Source organism: Conger conger, chromosome 16 (assembly GCF_963514075.1).
Source record: "Conger conger chromosome 16, fConCon1.1, whole genome shotgun sequence".
In the NCBI taxonomy this organism is placed as follows: domain Eukaryota; kingdom Metazoa; phylum Chordata; class Actinopteri; order Anguilliformes; family Congridae; genus Conger; species Conger conger.
Window position 1 is genome coordinate 9,139,684 of NC_083775.1, and position 18,428 is coordinate 9,158,111.

An 18,428-nucleotide genomic window follows, 5' to 3' on the forward strand; every position below is an offset into this window, starting at 1 on the left:
ATATTCAGACGAAGAAGAACCAGAGAAAATGGATAATGGAGACATGTCAGAATTTCCTGGTCCTTGTTTGTCTGTCACCTGTGGATCAGCAACTGGGATTCTACAGAAAGGTCGTTTTGCATCAGGTGTGTGTGTGTGTGTGTGTGTACATAAGCTACAAAGTCAGCGTATCCACTGATAGGATCAGTTTGAATGGGGATAAAATATTCTCAACCAGTTTTTTTTCCTTTATGAGATGTACATTTGCTGACTGGATTTCCATATTAAGCCCTTTGTGATGACCTGGTTGTCACTGATAATACTTTAAAATGGAAGTATGGTGGCAGCTATAACATGGGAGCACACCTAAAGCACTGCTGACGGTGAGATGTGTTTCAAGGGATGTTTTTGATGCTCAGTATTTCTGTGAATAATCTTGACTGTTCGTTGTTTCCTTTCATTCTGTTTGTCCTGGTCACTCCCTGATATGTCGGCAAAGTCAGTCACTTTTCACAGCAGTCGTTCAGTCACGGCACGTCCGGCTTATCGTTAGCACGTTATCTCAGCCGCGCCCAGCCTGTCCATACCGCTGTTGAGAGGTTTCGGTGGAACTCAAAGCTGTAAATGTCAGAACATGTTGAGTTCCCTCGTTGTTCGTGTGGTGAATGGGGGCCCTGGTTCAGATCAGGGGAGCGGGTGTGCTTCTGAAACACGACGGCTGATTTGTCTTCTCTCTCTGTCCTCTCGGACCACCCCAGGGACCTCTGGGAAATGCATACGGACGGCCAGCAGATGGCTGACCCCCGTCGAGTTCGCCAAGGAGGACCAGGAGCTCACTTCCAGCTCCTGGGAAAGAAGTATCCTGTGCCAAGGAGTACCGCTCAGTGACCTCATCAAGGTAGTGGAGGAGGGGCGGGGGGAGAATGGGAGGGGTGGGCTGTTTTTTATCTGAAGGCTCTGAAGCACCCATGTGTGGACCAGCATTGACATAATTATTTTTCAAAAGATTTTAAGTTCTTAAAAAAATACAGAAAATAAAGATTCAGTTGAAATGTAACTTTTGAGTTTTGGCCATTTTCTATTTATCTTCTGATTTTCAAGTTTAGACACTGATCTATGAATATTTTCATTCAGTGATTGTTCAGTCAAGATGTGCACTTACACAGGGAAATAACGACATTGCCTTCTCATTTAGAAAATGCATTTTAAACACAATAGTTGGAGGAATGGGGTGACCATACTATTTGGATCTTCACTTAAAGCTCACTTTGGATTGGCATCCCACGAAAGCGGGATTGGGTAAAATATAAATGCCCTGTTCACTTATGGAAGAAAGAGACGGTATCCCAATACCAAATCCTTAGCAGCATAAGACCTACTATCAGGATATCAAGTATTTGTGGTTTATTTGGTTTTTTACGTATAACTATCTTTAAAAAACATGGATTGCACGAGATCTCTAATTTTGCAGGCACTCTGTTACTGTCAACTGCATTTATTCACCTCTGTCATGGAAAGGCTGCCATCCAGGAAAGACTTGACATCCAGGTTGTCTGTTTGTCTCTCTTCCACAGAGGAAGGTTTTGGAGTGCCACTCGCCCCTGTGTCCGTGCAAAAATTGCAGCAAGGAAGAGAAGGACCTGGTAAGGCCCTCCCCCTGCTGCCATGGCAATACCCTCATCCACCCAATCGCAGCACCAGTGGACCCAATACCCAATTGATTGGCGTATAGGACAGGCTGTAGTGTAACGTATAACGTATATCAGTACTACCCTGTGGTAATAATAAACTGCATTATGGAATGACCGCAGTAGAATGTGGTGTGGACATAGAAATGGTTGGTAAAAGAATCTGTCTGTTGATGACATGGGTATGACTTTACTACAACTGCGCTGTAGAACAGAACTCAATGACATGAAAACAATGACAAACGTGCATTTAGCTAGGTGATGGTCAGCATAATCACCGTCTGATATAGAAGGTACAAACTGGTCAATGACATTTGATTGACACAGAGATACGGCAAAAATGGGGAGATGATTAAAACTAGAAATCTTTGTGAATACAGCGTGCAGTGTAGCCTGTAGTGTAGTGGTTGAGGTGAATGACTATGGTTGGTGATTCAATTCCTGGTGGAGCCATGAAAAGATCTGCACAGCTGTTGGGCCCTTGAGCAAGGCCCTTAACCCCACATTGCTCCAGGGGGGATTGTCTCCTGCTTGGTCCAATCAAATGTAAGTCACTTTGGATAAAAGCGTCAGCTAAATAACGTGATGATGATGATGAATATGTACGTATGAAGTGCTTGTAAATGAGAGTAATCACGGAAAGTGTGCCTGTCTCTGTCTCAGGAGGAGCAGAGGAACGATGATGACTGCTCTGTCTGTGGGAGGCGGGGGGTGTTGCTCTGCTGTGACCGCTGCCCCCGTGCCTTCCACACAGAATGCCACCTGCCCGCCGTGGAGGAGAGACTGCTGGGGTGAGCGCTCCCTCGCTGATCTGCTGTCTTTCTCTCTAAAAGGGTCCTATGATCAGGCTATGTGCGCGGGCAGCCTGTAGCGTAGTGGTTAAGGTAAATGACTGGGACCCGCAAGGTCGGTGGTTCGATCCCCGGTGTAGCCACAATAAGATCCGCACAGCCGTTGGGCCCTTGAGCAAGGCCCTTTACCCTGCATTGCTCCAGGGGAGGATTGTCTCCTGCTTAGTCTCATCAACTGTATGTCGCTCTGGATAAGAGCGTCTGCCAAATACCATTAATGTAATGCAATGTGTGTACAGTGGCTTCAGCAAGTATTTAGACAGCTTGATTTTTTTCGCACTTTGTTGTGTTGTTGATTTCATTTTATATGGATATAAATGGCCATTTTGCCCGTCAATCCACACTCAATAACCTATAAACATGTTTGTAGAACATTTTGCAAAAAATGTTGACTGTGTTACATAACCACAATATTTGTGTGTGTGTGTGTGTACGTGTGTGTGTGTGTGTGTACATATATGTGTGTGTATATGTGTATGTGTGTGTGTGTACGTGTGTATATGTATGTGTATGTTTGTGTATATATGTATGTGTACGTGTGTGTTTGTGTGTGTACACATATATGTGTGTGTGTGTGTGTGTGTGCACACAGGGGAGAGTGGCTGTGTACCTACTGTGTACTGACTTTCAACCAGGACCGCAGTATCACGCGTGAACGCTCTCTCGAACAGGCTCTAGACTGTCGCACCTCAGACTTCATGCTGGTGAGTCCCAACAACTTGCAGCCTTAGGTGTCTCCTTGTTCATACACTCACGGAGCACTTTATTAGGTATTTATTAGACCTTTTTTTGGAGTTCTACTGCTGTAGCCTATCCACTTAGAGTTATGATGCGTTGTGTGTTCAGAGATGCTCTTCTGCATACCACTGTTGTAATGTGTGGTTATTCGCGTTTGTCGCCTTCCTGTTAGCTTTGACCAGTCTGGCCATTCCCATCTGACGTCTCATTAACAAGGTGTTTCTTGACACGAGTGCGTGGGGGTTGGACCCAAATGCACGACTCAGAAACAATTGTGAAATAAAGTCCCATCAGGGCTTTATTCGGGACGAATCCCAGGAGCGTAGTCAAAACAAGCAAAGTCCATACACGTAGATCCAGCCAATAAAACAATAAACAATAAAAAAAACGGTGCCGAGGGAAGAGGCAAACTTGTAGTCAGTAGACGTGCAGGGAGGTCCGGTAGCAGGAGAGCTGTCAGCGGGGCAAAAGTAAAGGCGGGCGGCAGGCAGAGTCGTAGTCGAGGGCAATGCGGAAGTCGAAACCATAAAACAAACAGCGAGGCAAAGGTAGAAAAACAGTAGGCGAGGACGTGGTCAAAAACAAGCGATGGTCAACGAAACAGAAAACAATATCAGTGGTCGATAAACAGGCTTGGATCTTAACGTGTAATCAATCGTTATAATGCTCAAGAGTTTCTTTGACGGACAAGAGGCAGACAATTTCGCAACGAACAGAAGTGCGACTGGGCTATAAATGCAGGTGTAGACAGGTGTAGACAATTAGTTAGAGAGCAGCAAGGGAATGGAAAACAGGTGCGATGGATGACAAGTTTAACAAGGTAATTAGTAAACATGACAAACCTAGACTCACATAATACATGATAAGACAGTACATTTACATTACATTTTAGTCATTTGGCAGACGCTTTTAATCCAAAGCGACTTACAAGTGCATAGGTTCTACCATAAGTCAAAGCATCACATCCAGAACTAGCAAAATACACATGAAATGCTGTTCTAAACGTAGTTGTTGTCAATTTTTTTTTAAGAAATTTTTTTTGGGGGGGGGGGGGGGGGGGGGGGGGGGGTTAGACAAGGATAGAGATATCAGAAACGAGGGGCAGGGGAAATCAGGAGGGAGGACTAAGGTAGAGTTTGAAAAGGTGGGTTTTGAGTCTGCGTCGAAATAGGGGGAGGGATTCTGCTGTTCTGACAGTGGTAGGCAAGTCATTCCACCACTGAGGAACCAGAACGGAAAACAGGCGTGAACGTGCAGCTCGACCGCCAGGTGCACGTAGAGAGGGGACCATAAGGCGACCAGAGCTGGCAGACCGGAGTGATCTAGCTGGGGAGTAGGGAGTGATCAGGGATTTTGTGTAAGGTGGGGCAGTCTCCTTAGCAGCCTGAAATGCCAACACTAGGGCCTTGAAACGGATGTGTGCGGCAATAGGAAGCCAGTGGAGGCTAATGAGAAGCGGGGTGACATGAGCCGACCTGGGCTGACTGGTGATCAGGCGGGCTGCAGCATTCTGGACCAGCTGGAGGGGCTTGATGGCACACGCTGGGAGACCGGCTAGGAGGGAGTTGCAGTAATCCAGGCGGGAAATGACGAGCGCCTGGACTAGGAGCTGGGTGGCTTTCTCAGTCAGGAGATGACGGATACGGCGTATATTATACAGAAAGAACCTGCAGGTTCTGGCAGTGGAGGATACTTGTGGAGCCAGGGTGAGGCAGTTATCAAGAGTCACCCCAAGATTCTTTGCCGTACGGGAGGAGGAAACTACAAAGTCCTCAACAGTCAATGAGAGGTCGATTGACGGAGAGGACTTAGCAGGGATGTAGCGAAGCTCAGTTTTGGCAAGGTTGAGCTTCAGGTGGTGGGAAGTCCACGCAGAGATATCAGCCAAGCAGGCAGAGATCCGTGTGGTGACTTGGGTGTCGGGGGAGAAGGAAATAAAGAGTTGGGTGTCATCAGCGTAAGAATGATAGGAAAAGCCATGGGAAGAGATAACAGAAGCAAGAGACATAGTGTATAGCGAGAAGAGGAGAGGCCCAAGAACTGAGCCCTGCGGGACTCCAGTTCGTAGGGGGTGAGGGTCGGAGACTGAGCCCCTCCAAGTCACCTGGTAGGAGCGACCAGAGAGGTAGGAGGAAAACCAAGCGAGTGCAGACCCTGTGACACCCATCCCAGACAGCGATGAGAGCAGAATCTCATGGTTGACTGTATCGAAGGCGGCCGACAGGTCGAGGAAGATGAGGACAGAGGAGAGGGATTTTGCTTTAGCAGAGTGGAGTGCCTCAGTGACCGCGAGCAGGGTGGTCTCAGTGGAGTCGCCACTCTTGAAGCCAGACTGGTTGGGGTCATGGAGATTGTTCTGGAGAAGATAAGTGGACAGTTGGGAGCAGACCGCCCGTTCCAAAGTTTTAGCGAGGAAGGGAAGAAGAGAGACAGGCCGGTAGTTGTTCAGGGCAGAGGGGTTTTTGAGCAGGGGAGTGACTCTGGCCCTCTTCAGGGAAGAGGGCATGGTGCCGGAAGAGAGGGAGGTGTTGATTAGAGAGGAGAGAAAAGGGAGAATGTCATCAGATATAGATTGTAGGGGATGGGGTCAAGAGGACAGGTGGTTGGGCGGTGGGATGTAAGGAGTTTCAGTGTGTCGGCGTCAGAGAGGGGAGAAAAGGAGGTTAGGGAGTTGGGGAGGGTAGGAGGGTCGGCAGGGGTGGAGGGTTGGGAGAAGGAATTGCGAATAGCATCGACCTTCTTTTCAAAGAAGGAGACAAAGTCATCAGGTGTGAGTGATGAGGGGGGTGGGGGGGCCAGAAGAGAGGAGAAAGTTGAAAACAGTTTGCGGGGATTAGAGGCGGCCGCGTTAATTTTCGAGTGAAAGAAGAAAGATTTAGCTAGAGAGACAGAGGAATGGAAAGACGATAAGAGGGCATATCACTGGAGAGACAAGACCTTTTCAATTTTCTCTCCGCCGCCTGCAGTTCGGTTCGGACAGCTCGTAGAGCATCAGAAAGCCAAGGACTGCGGGGGGAGGCCCGAGCTAGTTTGGTGGTGAGGGGACACAGAGAGTCAAAGGAAGATGAGAGGGAGGACATGAGAGTTGTAGCCGCATCATCGGGAGATAGTCGAGAGAAAGACTCCGCGGATGGTAGGGAGGAGAGGATTGTAGATGAGAGGTCGACAGGTGACAGTGGATGGTGGGAGAGATGGATGGGTGTTAGAGGAGAGTGGAAGAGAGAAAGAGATGAAGGAGTGGTCAGATATATGGAGTGGTGTTACAGAGAGGTTGGTTGTTGTGCAGCTCCTTGTGAAGATGAGGTCAAGAAGGTTGCCTGCTTTGTGGGTGGGAGGGGAAAGAGTGAGGGTAAGGTCAAAAGAAGAGAGGAGGGAGAGAAAGGTAGACTGGGTGGACTCTGAGTTGAGGTTGAAGTCACCCAGGAGGACCAGGGGGGGGGTCATTGACTGGTGAGGAGCTGAGGAGGATGTCCATTTCATCCAAGAAGTTCCCCAGAGGACCCGGGGGGCGATAAACAACAATGATAAACAGTTTGCACGGCAAAGTAACAGAAACCGCATGAAATTCAAAAGAGGAGAAGGAGAGGGATGAGGAGAAGACACTAGATCTCCATGAGGATGAGATTAGGAGACCTGTGCCACCTCCTCTGCCAGAGGATCTGGGTGTGTGGGGAAAAAGAGAAGGCAGAGGAAAGGGCAGCCGGGGTGGCCGTGTTCTCTGGTGAGAGCCACATTTCAGTTAAAGCAAGAAAGTCAAGGTTGAGGTGGGAGGCATAGGCAGATATGAAGTCTGCTTTCTGGACGGCGGACTGGCAGTTCCAGAGGCCACCAGCCACACAGAGATCAATACCAGCGGATCTGGGAGGGACGATGAGGTTAGAGATATTCTGCCCATGTTGGCGGGAAGCGAACCTCCTACCTGACTGGGACCTGGGGAGAGGAGAGAGGACAGGGATGGGAAGGAAACACATGGAGGGAACTAGGGAGGACAAGAGGAATACTACACAGTGGAATGAGGGCAGGCAGCAAAAACAAAATCAATCATCAGGCTCTCGGACAGCCTCGATGGACACCCGTAGATAGACACCCCCGACTTTGTACACCTGCGACTTCGTACACCGAGGCAAGTAGCCGAGGCTGCCGCACACAGCTGCCGCTGGTGCGCTACACAACTACTTAAATAACACTGATGCTGAATACAGAAAATGTGACTAAGACAAATGATAAAACATAAAACAGGGCAAGACAGACCTGAAACGTCTGTATATATAGTCAGGTAGCAGTTGAAATTGTACTTCCCTCTAGGGTCTTTCAGCGAACTTATCCCTGGTTATGGGTATGCACGTCGCTCTGGATAAGAGCGTCTGCCAAATGCCAATAATGTAATGTAATGAAACGTGACATTTCTGTCTGCAGAACTGCTGCTCACTGTTTTTTATTCACCATTCTTTGCAAACTCTAGAGCAGTGGTCTCCAACCCTGGTCCTGGAGAGCTACTGGGTCTGCTGGTTTTCGTTCTTACCCTGCAATTAACTGTAATCAACTGCTCTAATTTAATTAATTACCTCACCTCACCTGGTTACCTGGGTCTCAACAGGTGCTGATTTTAAGGTGAAAACAAAAACCAGCAGACCCAGTAGCTCTCCAGGACCAGGGTTGGAGACCCCTTCTCTAGAGACTAGTGTAGGGATTTTCCACCCTGTCTGCCACCAACAAGCAATCCACTGTCAAAGTCACTTAGATCACATTTTTCCCAATTCTGATGGTTGATGTGAACATTAACTGAAGCTCCTGACCCGTATCAACATGATTGACTGCATTGCACTGCTGCCACACAATTGGCTGATTTGATAATCGCATGAATAAGTAGGTGTAATAAAGTAAAAATGTTCCTAATGAAGTGCTCGATGAGTGTATATAGTGCAGTCCGTAAGTATTTGGACAGACAATTTATGTTCTTTTGGCTCTGTACTCCAGCACAATGGATTTGAAATGAAATGATGACTATGGGGTGAAAGTGCAGACTGTCCCCTATAATTTACATCCATGTCAGGTGATTCTTGTAGTAATCACATCCCTTGTTATACACATCTACATTTTAGAGGATAAAATGTATAAAAAGGGATGTAATTCCTACAAGGGTCACAGGATATGGATTGAAATGCCCTCAAATTAAAGGTGACACCCTGTACATCATAGTCATTGTTTCATTTCACGTTCAGTGTGCTGGAGTACAGAGCCAAAAGAACAGAAATTGTTCCTCTGTCCAAATCGCGTCCTGTTGAAAATGTCCGGGTGCGGTGCTGAACTCTGTGAACACACTGCACTCCACAGCAATGCCACTATCTCCTCCTGCTGCTCTCCCGCTGGTATCACGTCTTCTCCTGCGACCCCAGAGACACGGTGAGTAGCACTGCCCCGCCGCCGTCAATTCAGCAACACGTCCGCATCGTCTGCGTCACTGTATGTCTCAAGAGTCTGCCAGGCTGCAGCGTGCAAGTTGTACCCTTCCAGAAATGGAACATGCTGCAATATATCGTGAATACGTCAACTCCACGGAAACCTTAATAGTGTATTTAAGTACCAGTGTAATAATATTTTGTATCATTTCAAAGCTGCAATGATTTGCATGTGTTAATGTTTTGAAAAGCTTGCCGTTTTGTTTAAGTTTTTATCTCTGCCTGCTGATGTGTGTGTATATGTGTGTGCGTGTGTGTATGCCCATGTGCATGCCCGTGTTTAAATATATTTGTTTGTGTGTGTGTGTGTGTGTGCATTTGCATGCAATTGTACCTGCCTTTAAATATATTCAGCTGAGAGTATATGAGTGTATAACTCTTACAACTGCTGTGTGTGTTTTTTGCGTGTGCCTGTGTTTAAATATAGTTGTTTTCTGTGCAAGGTGCCACGCGACAGGGACTTCATTCAGAAGTCAGGACCAGCCCGCAGAAGGCTGAAGATGGTAGCAGAGAAGCTGCGGGCGGGGCAGTACTCCACTGTAGGCCAGTTCGAATCTGACATCCAACCCATCTTTAATAACGCTGCCACATTCAACAGGGTAAGACTGCCACACGAAGCAAGATTGTGGGACCTAGCTCCGTACTTAAACGCTGCAGACAGGAAACCATACCTGTAGCGTAGTGATTAAGGTAAATGACTGGGACTCGCAAGGTCGGTGGTTCTAATACCGGTGTAGCCACAATAAAATCTGCACAACCGTTGGGCCCTTGAGCAAGGCCCTTAACCCCGCATTGCTCCAGGGGAGGATTGTCTCCTGCTTAGTCTAATCAACTGTACGTCGCTCTGGATAAGAGCGTCCGCCAAATGCCATTAATGTAATGTACCACTCATTACCATTCATTAGCCTATTAACAGCAACACAGATCACAGATAGCTTACAAGCAGTACAAAAGTCAAAAGTGTACACATTGAGAAGGCAGCTACTGACCATAGGTTTATCTTCATACAACATGTCCCTGAGCAAGACACCCAACCACCAATTGCCCCTGACGAGCTGGTTGGTGCCTTTCATGGCAGCCAATCGCCGTTGGTGTCTGAGCGTGTATATGAATGGGTGAATGAGAGGCATTAATTGTACAGCACTTTGGATAAAGGCGCTATATAAATGCCAACCATTTCCCATTTACCATACATACCTGTTGGGCCTGCGGTTAGTCCAAACGATTTCAAATTAAACTGTTCACTTGGGTAGCAACCATTTGGACAGCAACATACAATGAATAACTAATAAAGAATGAATCCCAAGTTCCTTCTGGTACCCGCTGTACTATGTGTACTCTTCACATCGAATATGGTAAGTAAAAATTCATAAATTAAAAAAAACGTATTGTATAACACAAAGCAGACTCAAACAGAACTAGAGAATGAATGCTCCTTCAAGGTTGTTTAGTCTTTCCAGATAAAATTGTATTGTATTGTATTGTGTATATTTTAATTAATTTCCTTTATTCTCCGTCTCCCCTTTCGGCCAGGAAAATGAAGTTGGACCGGTGGGTGCAAGACTCAAGCAGTTATTTGAGACTGAATTTCAGCAGGTCTTCAGTGTGAAAAACAACTCGGATGCATCATCAGGCGGTCCTCACAATGTCTAACGAAGTGTGTTTAACAGGCCAAATCGGTCCTCCTACTTTCATAAAATGCCATATATCTCAGAACTTTCAGTACACAGGTGTCAAACTAATACATGTGCTTTTCATTTGAAACGTTAATAATTGATTTGATCAATATTAACAAATTACTCGGTATGCAACATAAAGCCACTATTAGCAATTCATAAACTGGTGTTTTTAAAGAGCTGTTTTAAATATTATGCGGTGTTTGAACACAAAATGATACATTTCGTTTTCAGAATAATGTAAGTAAAAAAAGTATGCTTGTGAAATTTGAAAACGGGTTTTCTGTTGCTTGATATCAGCCGAATGCTTATAGTGAATGCATGCTCACAAAACGCCAGTGCTATTAAATTGTTTAAGTAAACTTTTCATAGTTTTTTTTCAGAACGTAGGAAAACAATGTATTCTATTAGCGCAACTCATAAATAAACAAAAATGCTGTATTCTGTAAGAGAACCCGCTTTGTAAATAAACGATCAAAACGCCCATGGAAGTGTAAATGTCTTTAATTTAGTCGGCTCAATACAGCTCCTACACGTCTTGAAAATCTTATCCAAACGTGGTGCTCGTGTGTGTACGCAAAACTGAGATACTTGTAATTTATAACTAAGGAACTAACGATTTATGTCAATTAAGTACTGAAAATATTTATAATCATTTTTAATAAATGTGTTTCCAAAACTAGAGCCTTGTAGATTAAACACCACGCATCCTTCCAGCACGGAACCTTCGGCGTCTGCGTTGTGTTCTTGCAGGCCATGCGTAATACGTCACCACAGGCACCAGCAGCGAATCCCTACCCCGAATTGCGCAGCAGAGATGAGCAGACAGACTCGGTAAAGAACGCAGCAATTATTCAGACTTCCACAATAGACAAATTAAACAATGGTTTATTGAACAAAGGATCGACAATACATCAGGGGGGAGCGGAAAAAAGCACCTGTACGCGAACAAAGCCGCGTTACAATTAACATCATGACGGTGGACTGGAAATAAGATCGAGCGCACAGGCAAAATAAAAAGTTGTAGAAAAAACTATTCCCCCGCTAGCTAGCTCGCACGATAAAGCAAACGGTGCGTGGTAATAAAGCCTGGCGAGGCGATCTGACATTCACGCAACATATGCAACGCTTGTGGAGATCTTGGGACTACTTTGAAATCAAATGAACTAATCCTAGCTAGCAAGCTAGCTATACAGTTGCGTAAGAGAATGGACAACCTCTCCACAAGTGAAGGATTGATTTGACTTTACAGAATTGTTTTTAGGGCGGCACGGATGGTGCACTTGGGCAGCACTGCCGCCTCACAGCAAGGAGGTCCTGGGTTTGGATCCCGGTCGGCCTCTCTGTGGAGTTTGCATGTTCTCCCCTTGTTTGCGTGGGTTTCCTCCGGGTACTCCGGTTTCCTCCCACAGTCCAAAGACATGCAGGTTAGACTGATTGGAGAGTCTAAATTGCCCATCGGTATGAGTGTGTGTGTGTGTGTGCCCTGCAATGGACTGGCGACCTGTCCAGGGTGTATTCCTGCCTTTCGCCCAATGTATGCTGGGATAGGCTCCAGCCCCCCTGCGACCCTGTTCAGGATTACCGGGTTCAGATAATGGATGGATGGAATTGTTTTTACTGTGCCTAAGAGAGTTGCACAGTACTGTATCATACAGATTTAGGGAGGAGGGGGTGCGCCCCAAATTGTTGTCCCTCTTCAAACACAGACCCACCTCTTCAAACCGCATCTTGGTTCCTCTCCCATGCCCACCCCCGAGCACTGCCGCCTCCTATGCTAAATCAGCCGACGCTTTTCTGGGCCTGTTATGTGTGCTGTCTGCATGCAGCCAGGATAAGTCATCTGGCTCGTTTGCGTTCACAATTTAGTGATGTTACGCGCTATACTCGCTGCTGTGGAAGCGCTGTTCGCCAGGCCTAACACCATTGCTCATGTTAATCAGGTGAACGCTGAGTGTTTCTCCGATGCCGTCGCGTGTCTCTGGGTAAGACTGCATGCTAAATGCGGGGGTGGAGATTATCTGTGCGAAATGCTAAATACTTCATGCAGACCCACCTGGGGGGAAGAGTCTGGGGTTGAGAATGCTGGAATGTTCTTGCCTGACTGTTGTATTAATCTCAGTCTTAAGGGAGTCCAAGCGTGTTTGAAGTGGACGCTGCAGGAGAGGCGGGAAGTGTGAATCAGAACGGGTTTGGTCAGGCTCGGGGTGGATTGAAAAGTCTGCCCACCCATCCCCAACCTTCGACCGGTGCATGTGGGATTCATCGACGGGTAAAACGGGGGTTAAACTATTTAGGGTTGCTGTGGTGAGATTTTATTGATTTCAACCCTAAAATAAGAGTTTAAAGGACACAGTGACACTGACTGACTGGCTATAATCACTGGCAGCACACACTAGCCCTATTCACTATCAGTACACACACACCAACGTACACACACACAGACACACACCAACGTACACACACACAGACACACAGACACAGTGTGGAGATGAGGCAAACTGGACAGAGTGCACAGGTAGGTCTCTGTCCTCGTTCACGTGGGTCAGCCTGACCTGGCAACCCTTCCTCCTCTGTTTCACCTTCAGCTCGATAAGGAACGAACATGACTAACATACAGAAACAGAGGGAGAGAGAAAATAAAGGAGAAAGGCTACAGGCTCGAGGGATCCTGCGGGGTTCCCAAAAGTCTGTCTCAGGTCTGTCTCGCCATGTTTTATGGTTATTCATGTTGTCTTAGTCACGTATTGTCTTATCATGTATTATGTTAGTCTAGGTTCGTCATGTTGTTTAGTTTATTTCTTGTTACGATTTATTTTCTCGTCATGTCTAGTTATGTTTCGTTACGATTATATTACCTTGTTATGTTGAATGGTTATCGTCTTAGTTTCGTTTTGTATTATGTTTTGATTTATGTTTATTGTTACGTTAACTGGTCGTTGTTTATGCATACACTTTTACATGTCTTTCCGCAAACCTTGCGTTCCGCCTTTTCTCTCTCGCTCCTTCTGTCATTCACTCCCTAATTATTTCCATTTGTCTATTTACTAAAACGACTAACGCTAGATCAGGATTGGGTAGAAACTAACAAGACTAATCATGTGTTCATGTTACCTTACGTTTCTCGTGCATGTCATTTACTAATTTACTAATGCTAGGGCAGGATAGGTTTATTACTAACGATTACTAATCTCCTTGTTAAACTTGTCATCCATCGCACCTGTTTTCCATTTCCTTGCTACGCTCTAACTAATTGTCTACACCTGTCTACACCCGCATTTATAGCCCAGTCGCGCAACTGTTCTTCGCGAAATTGTCTGCCTCTGTTTACCACGCAACTCTTGAGCATTTACCACTATTGATTACACGTTACGATCCAAGCCTGTTTACCGACCATTGTTTATTGATTTCTGTTTTGTGACCATCGTTTGTTTTTTGACTACGTCCTCGCCTACCGTTTTTGTACTTTTGCTTCGCTGATTGTTTCATGGTTTCGACTGCTACCGGACCTCCCTGCACGTCTACCGACTACGAGTTTGCCTCTTCCCTCGGCACCGTGCTTTTTGTTTGTTTACTTTTTGTTTGGCTGGATCTACGTGTATGGACTTTGCTTGTGTTGACTACTCTCCTGGGATTCGTCCCGAATAAAGCCCTGAGGGGTCTTTATATTACTATTGTTTCTGAGTCGTGCATTTTGGGTCCAACCCCCACGCACCCGTCTCAGAACAATTTCGCCACTATGGACCCTGCTGACTCAACTGCCATGTTCCACGCCCTCCAGGAACAAGGAGCCATCGTCCGGCTGCATTCACAAGGAATCTCCGAGCTTCACCTGGAGATTCGTGAACTGTGTGCAGAGATGAGGAGGCTCGCCGGCGCGGTCCTGCCACAACCACGGGAGGAACCCACCCACCCACCCACTTCCCCGGCGGTCAACCCCTCGGGAGCCTGGCAATTCCGGGAGCCCCAACAACCCCCTCCAGAGAGGTTCGGTGGAGAACCTGAGAGGTGCAAGGCGTTCCTACTACAATGCGAGTTTGTTTTCAAGCAACAGCCCCAGACCTACAACAGCGACGACCGTCGGATAGGCTATGTGATGGGACTGCTCAAGGGGAGGGCATTGGATTGGGCTACGGCGGTGTGGTCCGGGGATTCTTTTCCTCCTCGTTACCCAGTCTTCGCCGATGAGATTCGGAAGGTGTTCCAAAACGCATCCAGCGACCAGGAGCCATCCCAGAGACTGATTGCTCTGCGCCAGGGACGGAAGACCGCGGCAGATCACTCCATCGACTTCCGCACCCTCGCGGCGGCTACTAGTTGGAACGATGCAGCATTGGCGAATCTCTTCCTGGCCAGCCTGAGTGAGACGCTCCAGGACGAGTTGGCGCGACTGGACCCCATCACCCAGCTCGACCAACTCGTGCGCACCACGATCCGCCTGGACAACCGTGCCAGACAACGCCTGTCGGAAAGACCGATCCTTCCCGGCAACCCGTACCCCAGGCAGGGGCCAAGTCCGCGACAAGAGGAGCAGCAGTCGGAGGGACCCGAACCCATGGACCTGTCCCGGGCCGGTACCAAGATCTCTACCGAGGAACGAGCACGCCGCAGAACCACCGGCTCGTGCTTCTACTGTGGGAGGCCGGGTCACACCCAGGCTCGGTGCTCCTTCAGGACCAGGCGACCAGTAGAGGTGAGAGCAGTCGACAGGCATGAGGGTTCTGACAGAGACAACCATCGTCCCACGCTCACCACCCTGCTGATTCTCCCCGACGGAACAACCCGGGTTAACGCATTGGTGGATTCTGGAGCGGATGCCAACCTCATCGACGAAGTTCTGGTGTCTGAACTGAACATTCCCACCCTCCCTCTACCCCACCCTGAGAATGCGCGGTCGCTGGATGGAAGGACTTTCTGCCGCATGACGCACATCACTATTCCCGTACAACTGATCATTTCTGGGAACCATCGGGAGATGATCCAGTTTCGCGTCATCCAGTCCCCTAATGACCAACTCATCTTGGGATTACCCTGGCTCCAGAAACACAACCCCACGATCAACTGGAGTTCTAACCAAGTGCAAGCATGGGATCCTAAGTGCCATCTGTCCTGCTTGCGTTCCGCCCCACCACCAGCAGAGGGAGTGCCAGCCCTACCACAGACTCCCAAACCCTCCCTGGAGAGGGTCCCCTCTCCTTACCATGACCTGGGCACAGTGTTCTCCAAGACACAAGCTCAGTCTTTGCCGCCTCATCGACCCTACGACTGCGCCATCGAGCTCCTTCCTGGTTCGTCACTTCCCTCAAGTCGCCTATACAACGTCTCCAGACCAGAAAGGGAGGCGATGGAGAAATACATCCGTGACTGCCTGGCTAACGGACTAATTCGCCCTTCTTCCTCTCCCGTCGGTGCGGGATTCTTCTTCGTTCAGAAGAAAGATGGCTCCCTACGCCCGTGCATCGACTACAGGGAGCTGAACAACATCACGGTGAGGAACAAGTATCCTCTGCCCCTGATGGACTCCACGTTCCACCCACTTCACGAGGCCACCATCTTCACCAAGTTGGATCTCCGCAACGCTTACCACCTGGTCCGTATCCGTGAGGGCGATGAATGGAAGACCGCCTTCAACACCTCTCTCGGACACTTCGAATACCTGGTCATGCCATTCGGCCTCACCAATGCTCCTGCTCTGTTCCAGGCCTTGGTGAATGATGTTCTTCGGGACTTGTTGGGTCGCCATGTGTTCGTCTACCTGGATGACATCTTGATCTACTCCACCAATGCCAAGGATCATGAGCACCACGTCAGGCAAGTTCTACAGAGACTCCTTGAGAACAGATTATTCGTCCACTCCGACACAGTTGAGTTCCTGGGGTTTATCCTAGAGAGGGGACGGATCAGGGCGGATCCCAAGAAGATTCTGGCAGTTACCGATTGGCCCACACCCACCTCACGTAAGCAGCTCCAACGCTTCTTGGGATTCGCCAACTTCTACCGAAGGTTCATCAGATCCTATAGTCAAGTGGTCGCCCCCTTAACCAAGCTCACGTCCCCTGCGGTGCCATTCCGGTGGAGCCCCGAAGCTGAGACGGCCTTCACCAAGGTCAAGAGACTGTTCTCTTCCGCTCCCATCCTGGTACATCCCGACCCGACCCGCCAGTTTGTGGTCGAGACGGATGCTTCCGACGCAGGGGTGGGAGCAGTGCTCTCTCAGGTGGCGGCCGCTGACAACCGACTACACCCCTGCGCCTTCTTCTCCAAGAAGCTGTCCCCTGCAGAGAGGAACTATGACGTTGGAAACCGAGAGCTGCTGGCAGTCAAACTGGCGCTGGAGGAGTGGAGACATTGGCTGGAGGGGGCCGAGAAGCCGTTCATCGTTTGGACCGACCACAAGAACCTGGCATACCTCCAGACAGCCAAGAGGCTGAACTCTCGACAGGCTAGATGGGCGCTGTTCTTCGGGAGGTTCAACTTTTCTCTGACCTACCGCCCGGGTTCGAAGAACGTTAAGCCCGACGCCCTGTCCCGTCAATTCAACACCTGTTCTGAGCGTGAGGTTCCCGAGAACATCCTTCCTGCCTCCTGCACTATCGGATCTGTCACGTGGAAGATCGAGGCGGTGATCCAGAGGGCTCTACGGGAGGATCCCGATCCCAGGTCCAACCCCGGATCACGCCTATACGTTCCCTCAGCCGCTCGGACACAGGTGCTGCAATGGGCCCATTCATCCCTCCTTTCCTGCCATCCCGGCTTTACCCGCACCTTGGCGGTGCTGAAGCGGAGATTCTGGTGGAGCTCCATGATCCCTGACACCAGGCGCTTCATCAAGGCATGTACCACCTGTGCCAGAAGCAAGGCCTCCCACCAAGCCCCGGCTGGTCTACTCCAACCTCTGCCTGTGCCCAGCCGACCCTGGAGCCAAATCGGCGTGGACTTCGTTACCGGACTTCCCCCTTCCGAAGGTAACACCACCATCCTCACTGTGGTGGACCGATTCAGTAAGGCGGCCCACTTCATCTCCCTGTCAGGGTTACCCACTGCCCAAGAGACTGCGGATGTACTTATTAAGGAAGTGTTCCGCATCCATGGAATCCCCTCAGACATTGTATCCGACCGGGGCCCACAATTCATTTGTCAAGTGTGGAAAGCTTTCTGCCTGGCCCTCGGTGCCACAGCCAGCCTCTCATCCGGCTACCACCCTCAATCCAATGGGCAAACCGAGAGGGCCAACCAGGATTTGGGAGCCGCGCTACGTTGTGTCTCTGCCCAGAATCCGGCTTCATGGAGCAAGATGCTCACCTGGGTGGAGTACGCACACAACACCTTACCCTGCGCCGCCACCGGGAAATCTCCATTTGAGGTCTCCCTGGGCTACCAACCTCCACTGTTTCCCGACCAAGAAGCTGAGATCGCTGTTCCCTCCCTCTCCACCCACATGAAACGATGTGCCAAGATTTGGAGGGACGCCAAGGCCGCGCTCTTACGCACGGCAGATCGTAATCGGCGTGTTGCTGATCGCCACCGCACTCCAGCTCCGGCCTACAAACCAGGTGACTCCGTCTGGCTGTCCACTAAGGACATTCCCCTCCAAGCCACTTCCCACAAACTGCAACCCCGATTTATTGGTCCCTTTAAGATCCACAGTATCATCAACCCATCCTCTGTTAAACTGTCACTCCCTACTTCCCTTAAGATTCACCCCACATTCCATGTCTCCTGTATTAAGCCTGTATCCTCTCACCCCATATGTCCCCCGGATCCCCCACCACCTCCCCCCCGCATTATTGACAACCACCCTGCATTTACTGTTAACGAACTCTTGAACATTCGTAAGAGGGGCCGTGGGGTTCAATACTTGGTTGACGGGGAGGGCTATGGCCCTGAGGAGCGTTCCTGGGTCGCTCCCAGTCTCATTCTGGACAAATCGCTCATCAGAGACTTCCATCGTGACCACCCTGATAAATTCCAAGGACCGCCAGGAGTCGGTCGTTAAGGGGGGGGTCCTGTCACGTTTCAGGTCTGTCTCGCCATGTT

At 48.9% G+C, this 18,428-nt stretch overlaps 2 protein-coding genes across 3 annotated transcripts in view; both read left to right on the forward strand.

The window, feature by feature from the left end:
- LOC133115142 (sp110 nuclear body protein-like) overlaps positions 1-10,875 on the forward strand; it is a 35,862-nt gene extending 24,987 nt beyond the window's left edge. For both annotated transcript variants that reach the window (XM_061224895.1, XM_061224896.1), the window contains exons 15-22: positions 9-125; positions 738-877; positions 1,554-1,622; positions 2,331-2,458; positions 3,111-3,222; positions 8,591-8,659; positions 9,159-9,314; positions 10,249-10,875. In XM_061224895.1, coding sequence (XP_061080879.1) covers positions 9-125; positions 738-877; positions 1,554-1,622; positions 2,331-2,458; positions 3,111-3,222; positions 8,591-8,659; positions 9,159-9,314; positions 10,249-10,368 — 911 coding nt within the window. In that variant the 3' untranslated portion in view covers positions 10,369-10,875. The remainder of the gene's footprint in view (positions 1-8; positions 126-737; positions 878-1,553; positions 1,623-2,330; positions 2,459-3,110; positions 3,223-8,590; positions 8,660-9,158; positions 9,315-10,248) is intronic.
- The window catches only part of LOC133115144 (nuclear body protein SP140-like protein), a 59,740-nt gene that overhangs the window by 23,750 nt on the left and 17,562 nt on the right, over positions 1-18,428 (forward strand). The window lies entirely within an intron of this gene.